Source organism: Drosophila hydei, unplaced genomic scaffold, assembly GCF_003285905.1.
Source record: "Drosophila hydei strain 15085-1641.00,03,60 unplaced genomic scaffold, DhydRS2 tig00000063-arrow-pilon, whole genome shotgun sequence".
NCBI lineage: Eukaryota > Metazoa > Arthropoda > Insecta > Diptera > Drosophilidae > Drosophila > Drosophila hydei.
The window spans coordinates 226,445-240,982 of NW_022045657.1; the positions used below are offsets into that span (position 1 = coordinate 226,445).

Below are 14,538 nucleotides of genomic sequence, written 5' to 3' on the forward strand. Positions count from 1 at the left end.
AGTTTGTTCTCTTCACATACAAACATAGAGAAAGAGACAGAGAGAAAGCGGAAATATTTGTTATATGTATACCCGTTAAAAATGGTAATTCTGGGCATATTAGTTTTATTTTATTATATTTTTATATTTATTAATATATATAATCTCGTATACCCTGTGCACTACCAGGCTATTCGATAATCCAGGTCTCTTCGTGCTTATAAATTTATTGAGTCAAACGCTTAGCACACTTTGCAGGGTAACTGCTAGTCGAGCACTTCAGAATGGAGTGCTCTTTTTGCTAATATTTATGTATGTCAACTGGAGCTGCGGTTTATTTATCAAAACGACGGGCAGCTGTCAGCTGCCACGCCCAACGCCCTCAGAACGTTACTCAATGTAGCTTAGATGGATTTATCGCCGAACGGGTAAATAAATTGTGCAAACTATTTTTTACATTTTATTTATATATGTTTTTTAAGCCACATTTATTAAGTGCCAAGTATAGCAAATATTTTGTTAAACTTTTTCAATATTTGCAATGCATTTTTTAACTCTTTACCCTAAAAAACATTTGATAAAAAAATGCAACAGCTGAAAGGTGTGAAGCGTTTGTGTTCGATATAATACAAAGTATGGGTGAGTGGAGAGCCAACTAAATTGTGTTTTAATAGTTTCAGCTCTCTTTTTTATTTATTTCATATTTCAACAAGTAAAGAGCTAAGTAGAACTATGAAATACTCTGTAAAGATTCAGTGGGAACCTTAATTTATACCTTTAGCTACATCATAATTCAATTAGAATTTAAATTTTATTGCAAACTTGCTCTAAGCTCATAGCAAGCATGAAAATGTTACATAAATGTATTTTTATGAAATGTATAACTAATTAAATTTAACATAAAATTTGCAAAATAAAAACTCTTTTAATTGAATTATTCCTCAGATGAACAGCCACAGAGCAGTCTATTCGAGCTTAGCTAATTTTGCTGCTGCAAAATTCACAGTTTCGTCATGTGGCATTTACGTTATGGAGCTCACATTCCGGTCACATTCCGCATCTTATTTGCAATTGGAGAAGGGCTTTAGTAAATAAAGTTTGCAGTTGTCAACATGGACGACATGTTTCGAGTTAATTGAATTGTTGTTTTGTTTTGTTTAGCGCAGTTTGCGAATGCAACAGCTAAAACTGTGCACGCGATGCGGGCTATTGACTTATTGATTTCCCAGTGGTAGCAACATCAAATTTGCCTTCTCCTGCCTCACTTGTGGCTTATCTCAAATCAACGAAGCGAAGTTCTCAATTTGATTTGAAAATAATTGCCATCCTTTCACGAAATCAAAATACACCTGTGACCAGCGCTTTTCTAGTCTAAACATCATTTATATATGTTAAAAAATATAAGTATTTCTAAAACTTATACGCAGTCTACAGTAGACATTTATATATATGCTATTTGATATATTGATAAACAAATCATTCGTTTTCATTTTTAAATGTTTTAACGCATTTTTTAGATTTAAAAATAATTATTTAATCATTTGATTAAAGTTTAAAATGAATTAAAATTTATTTTTTAGTTTTGATTGGTTTTGATTGATAGCTCAGATATATTTTTCCATTCTCATAGAATAGAATCAAGGACAGAGCATAAGCTCTGCGAGCGACAGCTTATATATTACAGTTATAATTATATAGTATCATAACTTGATATTCAAAGATTAGGTGTTGACACAACTTTACTCTTGACATATTTGTTATGTAAATGAATACATTAAACAAAATATATGAGCTACTTTAGATCCTCCGATCTCCTATAATACGCCATGTTCTAGCATGGTCTTATTGCTTATTTTATAAAAGGCAATACCTATATAGTAATATTTTTATATAGGTTTACATAATATGCAACGATCTGGCGCTGTCTGATCTATTCAAATGGTAAAATTAATTTAACAAAATATGAAAAATGTAAATTGTGAGCTACTCTCAGTGGTGTAAAGTACATATATATATATATATACATATGTATATATATATCTATATCTATTTATATATATGTAATCGATACATAAGCAATTCTCTAGAACTGCTTCACATTTCCCTGCAAGTCATGGCTGCAGCAGGGCTGTTGCTCCTCCTCGTATTGCTGCTGTGACTGATGCTCCTCGCTGATGGCAATCGATGCTTCCAAAAGGTATTGAGGCGACGGGTAGTCCTCCTCGCTGGCGGAGTGTGGTGTGTAAAGGGGAGTAGAGCGCATCTCGCTAACTTGACCCACATATTCGTTCTCGTCTGTGTCGCTGTCATACAGTTCGTCCTGACCGCCTAGATCTATTAGCACACGTCGCAGATAACGCAGCTCATCCTGTGCGCGCGATACCTTCCTCTCCAGGGCCTTCATTTGAGCCTGCGGTATAAGCTGGCAGCCAAGTGCGTGCAGAATTTCCATTAGCGGATCCGAGGGAAGTGGATCAATATTCACTAATTGCTCTAGTATTTCGAGCAGACGCGGCAATATACCATGCTCACTTAGATATTTTGTATATTTTTCTTCCAATGCGGACATTTCTCCCAAACTGCTTTAGAACACGCGTGCGAACTGAAGATCACATGATAGGTGAAAATAACTGTAAAAATCTAAATGCGGCGCAGCGCCACTAGCGTATATTCTTGGTACTATCGAAGTGAGGTGGCAGCACTCGCTAGTGGAGTGTCTTAAGAGCAGCTGAACAAGCAGCAGTTCATTTAAATTCTGTTTGACGAAGCAACATAACCAATGCGCATACTAAAATTTAAATTTCCTGTTTTATTATTAGGCATTGTATATATCAATCGAAATATATTGTCGATGTGTATCCATGGAACATTAATATGAAGGATACAATCAATAAATAAACAAGTAGTTATAAATTTTAACTCGAGCATACAAAGTTAGCCGATAGTATTTTTTTGAGCGCCGATACGGAGCTGATTTAAATTGGATAATGAACTAGTTATTTCTTTTTAACGAAACGTAACAGTTATCGATAAATTTCTTAATGTGCGCTTCTAATTTACTGTGTAATTTCGGTTTGAGTCAATAATTTACTACAATTCCACGGCATACAATAAAGTTACGACTAAAGTACATATATACCGCATTAAACAATGTCCTTTTCGTTCGGCACACCTACAACAAATACTGGCTTGGGCGGCGGCACTGCTGCACCAGCAACAGGCGCCTTCAATTTTGGCGGGCGACCTGCAACAAGCGCCCCGCCGCCAGCATTTGGCGCTGCTACGGCCACCTCGAGTCTTGCCGGAGCAGCGGGTGCTGTGGTGGGCGCAGCGGCACCCAGTTTTAATTTTACGCCGACAGCAGCAAGTGCGGCGCCAACGCTCAGTTTCGGGTCACCAGCGTCAGCTGCAGTTGCTCCAATGAGTGGCGGGCTCTCCCTGCCTGCCTTTGGCAGTACCGCAGCTGCACCTGCATTTGGCGCAGCTACCACAGCTTCAACCTTTGGTGCGACTACCGCAGCGCCTGCATTTGGAGGAACTGCAGCAGCACCCGCTTTTGGAGCAAGTGCAGCAGCGCCCGCTTTTGGAGCAGTGACTACGACGCCATCGTTTGGCACTCTCGCTTCTGCGCCCGCCTTTGGAACGGGCACCACAGGCTCCACTTTTGGTGCGCCCGCTGCTGCAGCTCCTGCTTTTGGCAGCACTGTAGGTTCAGCACCTCCTTTTGGAAGCATTGGAGGCGTAGCAACTGGTTTTGGAGCTTCTGCCGCTGCACCTGCGTTCGGCACAGCAACCGCGTCCGTGGCGCCAACCTTCAATTTTTCCACCCCTTCAAACGCGCCTACCACAGCGCCGCCTGCCTTCGGAACAACAGCCATGCCTGCCACATTGGGAGCAGGTGGCGGCGCGTTTTCATTCAACAAGCCACTGGCAACAACCGCAGCCAGTTTAAACTTCAATACGACCACGACCACAGCCACAGCGCAGCCATTCAATGCGAATATGCGACTAGGCGGTTCGTTTGCTCCCGCAGCTACGGGAGGTATCTTTGGTAAGCCGTTAACAACGGGCCCACAGCCGGCAACATCAGCTGCGCCTCCTGCATTTGTGGGCTTAGGCGGCATCGACGTAAGCGCCTCTCAGCCCAAGCTGGGCGACAATAAACAGGACGGAATTAAGGTAAGTGCGACCAAGACCCAAGCAGCAGCGGGAGATCAGCATTAACTGTCCTTGAATTGCAGATCAAGGAGACCCAAGTGCCGGATGAAATAGTCAAGACCGTGGATGCTCTTAAGGGTTATATCAAACAGCAAAAGACAATATCATCGGACATTGGACGTACCTCGACCTCCAAGCTGAGCAATGTGAGTCACGAGATTACGAATTTGCGCTGGGTTCTTCAGAACGTGGCCAATTCGGTGGATGCCAACAATCGCCATATCAAGCAGCTGCGTAGCGAAACAGCAAAGGCCATACAGTCTCTGGAGATGGCTCAGCGTACGCAGGACACGCCGGCAGGTCTGCAGTTCGAGAATGCAGCGCCGTTCCAATATTTTCAGTGCCTAGTTGCTAAGTACGAGGAGGACCTAATTGCATTTCGACAGCAAATCTTGCAAACGGAAAACCATATGCAGGCGCTAGCCAATCCACAAAGCATATCGCCAGACGATCTGAAGCGAGGCTTTCGCCAGTTGAACGAATCCTTTATCTCGCTGGCCGGTCGCCTACACGAGCTCCACCAACGCGTCGAGGAGCAAAAGGAGCACTATTTGAATCTACGCCGATATCGTATGCGCGATGCCACCAATGTGTTCGCCGCCATCGAAACTTCATCCGTGCAGCTAATAGAGCCACAGCGCATCAGCAGCGGTCCGACGCCCTTCACCAACATCTCAGCGATGAGCACGCTGAACAAGAGCTACGCAGCTGCCTCAGCGGCTACGGCCAGCAATGCAACCTCATCCAAATGATGCACAGATGATTAGGTTTTAGTTGTTATGTTCTAATCGATCAGTCAATAAAATTATTAAAACATAATCATCGAATTCAAGGACTGCTCTATCCAATAATATAGCTTCGTTTGAAGCTATCCATCCCATTCCAAACAAATTCAGCTCTCAGGAATATCCACAAATAGATTGGTCAATTAATATTCAGCCACGTTGAAAATAAAATCATGTCTCTTTTAAGAACTGAACTGTATCTTTCTCAGTCAGTCGGCACAAACAGTTTTATATTTTTGAAGAAAGATAATGCTAAACAGATTGATAATCTGTATCATTAAGTTGTTATAGGTAGAATAGAATATATATCTCAACTCCATTAATGCGACCTACTTCTTGACCACCTGTATGACATCCTCGTCGGCCATCACATGGGCTATGCCCACCCGCTGTGGCGAGTATTTGGTGGAGGTGCCCCAGACCAATGCATACTTGAATTGTGCGGCCAACGTTCGATGAATGGCATGGCACACATGCTCCACGCTGACGCCCTGTCAGTAATGTTAGATTAAAAACGGATGCCTTTATCAAAAATTCAAATTACTTGCCTTTCGCAGAATAAGACCATCATCAAAGTCTGGCGGGGCACCGGGCTTCTTGGTGTACACCCGGATCAGTTGCAGTGACTCCCAGAGCGCCTCCAGCATATAGTCCAAATTGAGCTTCATGTTACAGCTGACCACAATGGAGTTGGGCTGTCGTGCCAGTCGATCCACCTCCTCTATGGAGATCTGATCTATCTTATTATACACATACAGGCAAGGCAGATATACGCGATTGGCCGTGACGACATCAATGAACTCATCTTCTGTACAATCCTCGCGGAATAGCACCTCTGCATTAAAGATCTTGAATGAGTGCAGAATCATTTGAACCAGTTTTTCGCTGCAGCGGGTCAGAGCACAGGTGGAATTAAAGCTCAGACCGCCGCCTTTTTTTTGTTTAAAATATATATTGGGTTTGCGCTTGTTCAGACGTATGCCCACGGACTCCAGTTCGCGCTCTAGTAGTTCGCGATGCACATTCGGCTTGGTGGCATCCAACATCATCAGCACCAAGTCTGCTGTGCGTGCCACGGCAATAACCTGACGACCACGACCTTTGCCCTGTGCAGCACCCTCAATGATACCCGGCAGATCGAGCAGCTGTATATTGGCACCCTGGTACTCAATTACGCCGGGAATGCACGTCAGCGTCGTGAATTCATAGTTGGCTGTGCGCAGTAGAAAATACTCATTATTTATAAGGCATATCCTTGCTGTATGCCACGCCCTACTCACCCGCCTCCGATTCGGTTTTGGTCAGTGTGGAGAGCATAGTGGATTTTCCCACACTGGGGAATCCAATGAGCGCGACACGCGCATCGCCGCTTTTCAGTACATCGAATCCTTCACCCTTCTCGCCCTTTTTTGCCGGCTCCAGCAGTTGCGAGCGATACTTGGCTAACTTTGCCTTGAGCAAGCCCAAATGGTACTCGGTTGCTGTAAAATTTAAGAATTGTAGAATAAATTCTAACCCTAAATTCCGATAGCTGGCAACGCCATTGCCAGCAATGCGAATTCCGACGCCGCGTTGTCTGCGCCGGTTTTCACATTTGCAAACATACCTTTGTTCTTTTGCGTGCGTGCGATTTCACGCTCGATCTCCGCAATCTTCTCTAGAATGCCCATTCTGTTGTTTGCGTGTGTCTTGGAGGCAGCATTAAGTTAATAATAATATTTAGGCAGCTACTGCGCTCTTGTTGTTGTCTAAATTGGGACTTTCTAGGGCTGAACCACCAGGCATGGCCATAAGTATCGATAAGTTAATCTATCGATATCTATTACGAACATTCATTTTCAGTTTAAAACAATCCATTTACTTATTTAAAAATTTAAATTAACTACAGATATTTACTTATCTAAAGATATTCGTTTAATTTAACTATTAAGCCAGATTATATGCTAGTGACAATCGGTAACATGTTCCCACAATTGTCACGTTAACTCGCACGTTGTAGAGTTGCCACCCTTTCAAAGCAGTTTCCAGTTGAGACTTATTGGCGGGAATATCGTAAGTTTAAATATGTAATTGTAGTTTAAAAAATCATAAAATATACACAAAACACACGTAAATATTGTTACAATTACAAGAAACAGCCACACAGACACAAATCGATTAATTACAATAGTTGTAGAGTAGAGAGAGAGAGAGTTTAGTAGGATAGACTTATACTTTTAATTGGCATAATAACCATTGCCATCATTGCCCATGAACTCAGTCCAGCGTTGTGCATCGATTGGATCCAGCTCGGAGCACACCTCACCCGGCTGCAGTGTGCGGCAGGTGCATGTTATTCCAATTCGTGTAATTATTAGCTGTGCCTCGTATTTCGGCAAGCCGGGCTCCGTGTCCACTAGGCGTTCGCTCAGGCACTGCTTAAGGAATTGCTTGCGCAGCACGCGCAAGTTATCGGCGGTATAGCCTAAAGAGGTAAGAAATAAATGAATACTCAATAAAAGGGCCAACAGTAGGAAGAGAACTCACTTTTATAGGCGCTTATTTTCTCCTCGACGCAGCTGAGATCCTGCGGTGAGAACAACGGTGGGTACGCCTCCGACTCACGTATATTGAGTACAAAGGCAAAGTCAAGCGCAGAGCTCTCATTGCCCAGCGCCTTGAGCAGCACGCCAGTTGACGAGATGGATGACAAATACCAGTCTTCTGTCTGTGCAGTCTCAGCCGTTGCTATCGCATCCTCGCCTGCTGTGGAGGAAGCACCACCACTGCTGCTGCTGCTTCGACTGCTGCTGGCTGCAGCTGAGTCATTGCGTCGCCGTCTGCGATACTGCGACTGTGGGGTTGGGCTGGTTGCTGCTGTTGCTGCTGTTGCTGCCATTGCAGCTGCTGCATCTACTGCTTGCTCCTGGGCCTCGTTGTCCAGCTCCAGATCCCACAGACTGAGCGGCGACTGCGCCGACAGCGGCAGGCTGGTTGTACTAGTGCTCGTGCTGCCGCTGCTGGTGATTGCATCCAGTCTGCCGCTGCGCACATCCCGATTGCTGCCACTGGGATATTTGCTGCGTAAGTGGATGGGCCGCTCGTTCTGCTCCGGCACCGGGGGCAGCTCGTCATTGTAGACCAGCTCGTACTCCTCCGGCACTCGCATGGCATTGGGATTCTCTGCAGGCAGTGGCAGCGGCTCGTAGTCCTTCTATAAGGGAAGCGGCTGATAAGAATTACTGACTCAAATTTATTTGAATAACTCACAAATTCCTTGTAGGGCTCCTTTATATAGCCACCACCATAGCCGGGCAGCTCGTTGTCCGGCGAAAGCTCCGGCAGCGGATGCTTGCGATGCTTCGTATACTTGACCGGACCCGGAGCAGACTGTGCCTGCGACTGCAGCTCCTCGGCCGCATCCGTGGCTGCCGCCTGTCTGAGCAGCTGTTCCCGATTGGCCAGCAGCTTCTTGAGCAGCTTGGGATGCTTTAGCGGTGACTGTTTGCCTGCCGGCGCTGGCCTCTGCGTCCGATTCAGCTGCACCTCCAGATCATCTGTGCTAAACAGCACCGCGCCCGGCGGCTCAATATGCCGAGCAATCGCATAGAGCTTAAGCACCGTCGATTCGTTGTAGCGCAGCCGGCAGGTGTCCGCCCGAGCCTGCAAAATGATATCGCTATCCGGCACGAACTCGTAGGCATCGCGGGCATTGGGCCTGTTCCGACACTGTAGCTGCCAGTGCAGAAAGAAGTCGCCGCCAAAGCTTTGCGAAATGGAGACCCCACCTAGCAGACTGCTCGAGCCTCCCGCATCCGTCATCATGGCGTCGAGTAGCGGCTGCCCAGTACGTCCGTCCAGAATCGTCGTCTGCGAGTAGTAGTAGACGGGAAAGCCCGGACCCGTATTATACTTGACCATAAAATCGGTGACATTATCCCGGTCAAAGTGGCCCGGCACAATGGCACTGACGCACTCGCTAGCCGGGAACGTATAGTTCCAGAGCTGATTATAGTTTTTACCATCGAACGCAAAGACGCTGCTATTGAAGGCAGCGACGACCACATCGGAGACGCCATCTCCATTGAGATCGGTCAGCAGGGCGGGCACCATCAAGCCGGACCCGGACTGCTGGTATAATGGAGTGAAATGCTTCTCGCTCGTGTGCGCCATCAGTGTGAGAAGCCGGAGACTATAGATGCCACCCGGAGTATTCTGACCGCCGGTGAGCATGAGCAGTAGCTCGGTGCCATCGGCATGGGTCAGCAGCTGGATGGGCACAAACATCTCCTCGCGATGTGGGGTGGGTATGCTGCGCAGCACTTTGCCGGTCTTGCCCGAGATGAGCTTGATGTGGCCCGCCTTGGATTCCTCACGCTCCTCGAGATGCGCAGCTATCAGCTCCGGCACCTCATCGCCATCCAAGTCGCGCAGCACATTGATTGTATAGAGATCCATCACAATGGGTGAGTTGGTCTCCACTTCCAGTTCACGAAAGGTCCAGATGACTTGGCCAGTGCGTCCACTGATGGCAAAGATCATCTGCAAAGGGAGATCAAAGGATAAGTTGAGATACCTAGACTCCGGTATTGGTGCAACTTACGCCCAATCTGCCCGCCGCCAGGCAGTCGACGCCGCCATCCCGATCTATGTCCACATTGCAGTGCAGCGAGAAAACATTCGCCACGCTCCACGTCTGCCACAGCGTGGAGCCGTCGCGTCCATTGAGCGCCACGACGCCGCCTTCGCAGGGCACATCGTCGCCCTGCTGGGCGGACTTACAGCGTGGCAGGGGTATGCCCTCGTAATGTATATTGTCATCGACGCCGTAGCCGAAGATTACGTCCTTGATGCCATCACCATTCAGATCGGCCGCACGCAACGGACTCTCGCTGTTCATCCGGGCCAAGCTGCGCGTCCACAGACGCTGCACGCTGATCTGTGTGCAGGGCACAAATTCGCTGCCCAGACTGCTGCCATAGCTGCTCCTGCTGCCGTCACTGCTGCTACTGCCACCACCCTTGATAGACAACATCGCCAGCTGTGCGTCCTCGCTCCACCAGTGATGGATGCGCTGCATCGGCAGTGGGAACAACGTCAGCATCAGCGCCGCCAAGCTGAGCAGAGCACAGAGCACTGTCAGCGCGGCTAAGGCATAGCAGAAGGGCTCACAGCAGCGGCAGCAGCGTCTCCTCTTATGTTGCTTCATAATGGGCGTCGAGCTGCTGACCGACCCAGAGCTGTGCTTCCGGCGCGGCGCCATCAGCGGACGCTTCAGCCCCTGCTCTTCGCTGCGCTGCAATTGAAGCGAACATTCGACAGTGAACTGAGGCGAATTAGGAAAAGAGTAACACTGGTTGCTCGCAAAAGTCGAACTAAGGGCGAATTCAGCCTGCGTAGGAAACAGCGAATTCGTCTAAAGCGTAAGGCGAAAGTCGTCGTTAGGCGAATTGACGTGTAAACAGCTTGCTCGTAAATCAGGGCAAAGCATAAGGAAACAATTTGTGTTGCATACCTTTTAGTAAGCGCATTCGCTCTGAATTCGCCTTGCAAGCTTAATTCATTTATATTTTTTTATATATTTTTATATATATTTATTGTTCCAGCAAACTGTCTCGCCCCAATTTATTGGATTTAAGACCTTGATACGATTTAGACGCGAATGCTTTTTGAATATATATGGAGGCATACGAGTAGTACATAAATTAAAGATATCTACTGTTTTATTATTGATATGTTAAATATGAAATGCGAATTACTGAAAGTTGAAATCTATTCGATACGACACCTCTGTGACGACTGAAACCACTGACAGAGCGCTATTCGGAATTATTTATAAAGCCTGCTTTGTTTGCAGCATATTCTCGATTTTCTATATTATGGAGACGGCTAAAATGATATCTGTTCTTATCGATAATGTTTTTCAAAATACTTGCATCCCAGCTGCAGTATTATATAGCAGGCTAAAGGGCTTGTTAAGGTTTATAAAATAGAAATTATAGCTTGGGCACATGCCAAAATTAATATAGAAAACAAACAGTGAAAAGTGTCAAATTACTTTCACATATGCCTAAGAAAAAAATTTATAAGGCGCCCTAGCAACGAAAGTGAAAAGCAAGCGAAAGCGAATCTAAGAACACAAACACCAATTTTTTTTGCTGATTTATTACATAGGCATAACAAACGAGATGAGCTCATTTGGCGGCTGGGTGACTCACCTTGGCGGATCTGGCATCCTTGATGAACACCTCGTCGTCCACATCGTCGCTAATGTCTTCATCAATCGAGGAGTCCCGTATGGCGATGCGCTTGGAGGGGACATATGGTCGCAATTTAATCATGTTGGGCCACGTTTCCGAATTGCCAGCGCGCAGCTCCTTTTCCTGCCTGCCGAATGTTTATATTATTTTGCAATTTTCTTTTAATTATTAACTTTCACAATTGAATATTTAATGCATTTTCTGTGCGTGTTTGCGCTTGTGTGCGTTTTCTTTTTTTGTGAGGGGCAGCACGAATTGCAGTGCGCAGCGATGCGCGTCTTCTGGCCGTGTAAAAATCAATAGCGACGTCACGGCGCAGTGCTCAGCTGTTCGAGACTGACGCATGCGCCGCGGAACAACCCCCTGACGCCGCGAGAACTAGCCGAACATGCAACAACTAACTAACCACCGAGCAGAGGCCACACGTGCTGCCGTAAAGTCGGCTACAGGTTTGTTTATCAACAATGGCGACAATGACGCACTCGCCTGGTCTCCACCTGGGCAACTGTTGCTTTCAACCCCTAAGGGCGGCCTCCTCCCGCCCAACCCCTTACACAACTCCCTTATTAACCATTTCGAAGGCGGTTCAATGTCCTCGTCTCGGGCGCTTTCATGAATGGTGCTCGTCTTTGGGAGTTGGGGTGGCTGGAGCCTTAAGCTGGCTGCATTCCATTCAATGGACTTCCGCATGTGGTGGCCCAATGTGGGTCACACTTTTCAGCACGCACAGACAGGTCTTATTAATTTTTGAATAGTTGTGCAATTGGTTGCAAACAGGAAACACACAGCTCACATGAAATAGAGTGGAGAATATAACATTCTCCTGTTATTAATTAGGATCTTCTTTTCAGTAATTTTTTAATTCTTTAGTATCGAATTTCATAGAATTATTTTAGGCATTTTTAATGGCTGTCAAACGAATTAGTAGAAGTATCAAACCATTAAACCACTTCCAAACTCACCTGAAAATGTAGTGAGGAAATCACGTCTTAAAATAAATTCCCAACCCACAACAGCTTAGACTCGGAAGAGGCACAAATTAAAGTCAAAAGAACAAAGAATTCTTTTCAAGTCTCTTTGATGATTACAAGAAAAGAGAACTGGAAAAATCATAGAATATTTTTCAGCAATTTTCCAGAATTGTCAAAGAACTGAATCAGTTCAAAACTCAACTGAAAAATCCGCGAAAAATCGTACCTTAATAATATATTCGTTAACATAAATAATAAAGTGTGAACCAGTCAAATCTGAGAGGCAGTTCTCACCTTTAACGACCTTCGTTTCTAGCCTTCGCAAAGACATCACTCGTAGACTCGCAAGTCATGGAATGTAAAATGTATTTTACAAATTTTCAATGACGTAGTCTGTCAAAATAAAAAGGTCCCCCACAAGTCTAATAAAAACTATTCAAGCTAAAAGCGTGCAAAAAATAAAAATAAATAGAGAAGAAATCTTTGGCGCGTCGCACTGCCTGCTGCCATCAGCAGAAAGTTAAGAGCACCACTTAAAACGTTTGGCGGAGGCTCAAGGAGTGGGGCGAGGGCCGGGGCCGGGCGTAGTTTTTGGTTTAGTTGAAAAGCAAGCGCTGCATCTAGCCACAGCTTGTGGCAAGTACTTAGGTCCAGGTCCAAAAGCAGCGTCAAGCTCGACTGCATTCGAATAAACTATAGAAAAATCAGCAGCTTTTTATAGCATAACTAAGGGGGGAAATGAGAAGGGGGACAGCACAGGGCGCTGAGGGGACCTTAGTTAGATCCACGGCAAGTTACTTAAGTGTGTGTTATTATCGCATCAGAGATAATTTAATAACGACGCTGATGACGAGTTGTTGCTGCTTTTGTTGTTGGAAGGCCAAAGGATGTGTTGCTAAAGTGTCTGCGGCAAAGGCGTTGAGTGCTGCGGCGCTATGAGCGTGGCAAAAGGCCGCACGCCTAGGCTTAGGCCTCTCATGGATATGTTTCTGTAGTTGTGTGCAAGTAATATGCTTCAAGGTTAGCTTGGATACACTCGCTGCCCCTGTCACAGGTGGCATCGGGCCTGTCTTTTAATTACAGCCTGTCTAAGACATCAGATTACGTGTAGCGTTTGGGCCACTTAATTTAATTGCTGATTTTTTGATCAAGAACTAATTCATTTTCAGTTTCATATGAAGCGTGTTGTGCTGTGCTGTTGTTCACGTGATTTCTATGCACGATTTCTATAATTCAGCTTTGACTGCAGCTCGTGATAGAGGCAAAGATTTCAGTACCTCGGATAACCCTAACATGTATCTTTGCTTTATTCTCGACCATGGCATTCCTTCTGCTTTTTCTTACTTATTTATTCTTTTCTCTATCCATTTATTGCTTGCATTTGACTTTTCTTCAAAGATATCTCGGGCCCTTGCTCTTACATACTATGAGTCCCACACGAGCTTCATTTCACTGTTTCTTTTTTACTTGTGAATGGCTTCAGGCACTTTATTTTTTCTCTCGCTTTTTCTCTCTCTCTGCTGTTTTCACTAATCCCTTCAGTTTTCTCCCTCTCTCTCTCTCTTTCTCTTTTTCTGTCTTTCTTTCTGACTGTGAGTACTGTCAATCTCTAATACACTCTCTCTTTCTCTCTCTCTCTCTCTTAATTTTTTGCTCTCTGTCACTGTTCCTTTCTCCTGCTCAGTCTTTTTGTATCTCTTTCTGTATCTCTTCTTCTTCCCCTGTGTTTCCGTATCTTTCTCTCTCTGGTTTGCAGCAACTCCTTACGCCTTACTCGCAGTCTTTCTATGCAATTCTCATGATGCTCTTTGGGCATTGCACTGTTGAATATCTCGATATGCATATATTGACTTATTTTCTTGTAGTCTCTTTCCTTTAAAGATATCTCTTTTATCTCTTTCAGCCCATAACTCTTTTGTGTATCCTTCAGGATTGTCTTCAAGAGCAACTAATGTTTTCCATGAATATTCGCATGCCCAGTTTGACGTCAGCGGGTTCATTGGATTACCATAAGATGCCTTGCCATTAACAGCCATTCGGAATGCTTAAGCACTGCAGACAGCTGCAAGAGAAATAAATTAAGTTGCTTTTATTCCACTGCTGTTGTTGTAGCTGATGCTGCGACAAAAATGGGCCGAAAAAACACTGCACTTGGGAGCCACTTGAGAAGTTGTTGGCTTGTTTCGTGGCAACTAACAAGCCAATTGATTGCAACAACTAAAGAAACAATTTTCTCATAATGCAGACTGGGGACAGTTTTTCACGCGAATCGCATGCAATTGAGGGTCCATAGGCAATCAATAGGCTGCAGCAGTGCAGCTAAATGTACTGAATACTGGCTAAGAG

The 14,538-nt window shown here is 45.3% G+C and overlaps 4 protein-coding genes across 5 annotated transcripts; 1 reads left to right on the forward strand and 3 right to left on the reverse strand.

Annotated features, from left to right (window-relative positions):
- Positions 1-2,047: 2,047 nt before the first annotated feature.
- Positions 2,048-2,593, reverse strand: LOC111604997. The gene has a single exon (XM_023323319.1). It carries the CDS (start codon positions 2,546-2,548, stop codon positions 2,063-2,065), a length of 486 nt encoding a protein of 161 aa, XP_023179087.1. The 5' UTR covers positions 2,549-2,593; the 3' UTR covers positions 2,048-2,062.
- A 350-nt stretch (positions 2,594-2,943) lies between these two features.
- LOC111604990 (nuclear pore complex protein Nup58) lies at positions 2,944-5,024 on the forward strand. The gene is made up of 2 exons (XM_023323307.1): positions 2,944-4,158; positions 4,221-5,024. The coding sequence occupies exons 1-2, from the start codon at positions 3,130-3,132 to the stop codon at positions 4,947-4,949; spliced, it is 1,758 nt and encodes a 585-aa protein (XP_023179075.1). The 5' UTR covers positions 2,944-3,129; the 3' UTR covers positions 4,950-5,024.
- Positions 5,025-5,162: 138 nt separating this feature from the next.
- On the reverse strand, positions 5,163-6,771 carry LOC111604991 (developmentally-regulated GTP-binding protein 2). Its single transcript, XM_023323309.2, has 4 exons — positions 6,589-6,771; positions 6,263-6,463; positions 5,531-6,195; positions 5,163-5,473 (listed from the first exon to the last, which is right to left on the reverse strand). Exons 1-4 carry the CDS (start codon positions 6,650-6,652, stop codon positions 5,312-5,314), a joined length of 1,092 nt encoding a protein of 363 aa, XP_023179077.1. The 5' UTR covers positions 6,653-6,771; the 3' UTR covers positions 5,163-5,311.
- A 362-nt stretch (positions 6,772-7,133) lies between these two features.
- LOC111604996 lies at positions 7,134-11,616 on the reverse strand. 2 transcript variants are annotated; one of them, XM_023323316.2, is made up of 5 exons: positions 11,180-11,616; positions 9,565-10,257; positions 8,232-9,503; positions 7,509-8,175; positions 7,134-7,446 (listed from the first exon to the last, which is right to left on the reverse strand). In XM_023323316.2, the coding sequence occupies exons 1-5, from the start codon at positions 11,300-11,302 to the stop codon at positions 7,199-7,201; spliced, it is 3,003 nt and encodes a 1,000-aa protein (XP_023179084.2). In that variant the 5' UTR covers positions 11,303-11,616; the 3' UTR covers positions 7,134-7,198. The 2 variants fall into 2 exon arrangements, with proteins under 2 accessions (XP_023179084.2, XP_030078764.1); XM_030222904.1 differs by lacking the exon at positions 11,180-11,616 and adding an exon at positions 10,477-10,755.
- Positions 11,617-14,538: the final 2,922 nt, after the last annotated feature.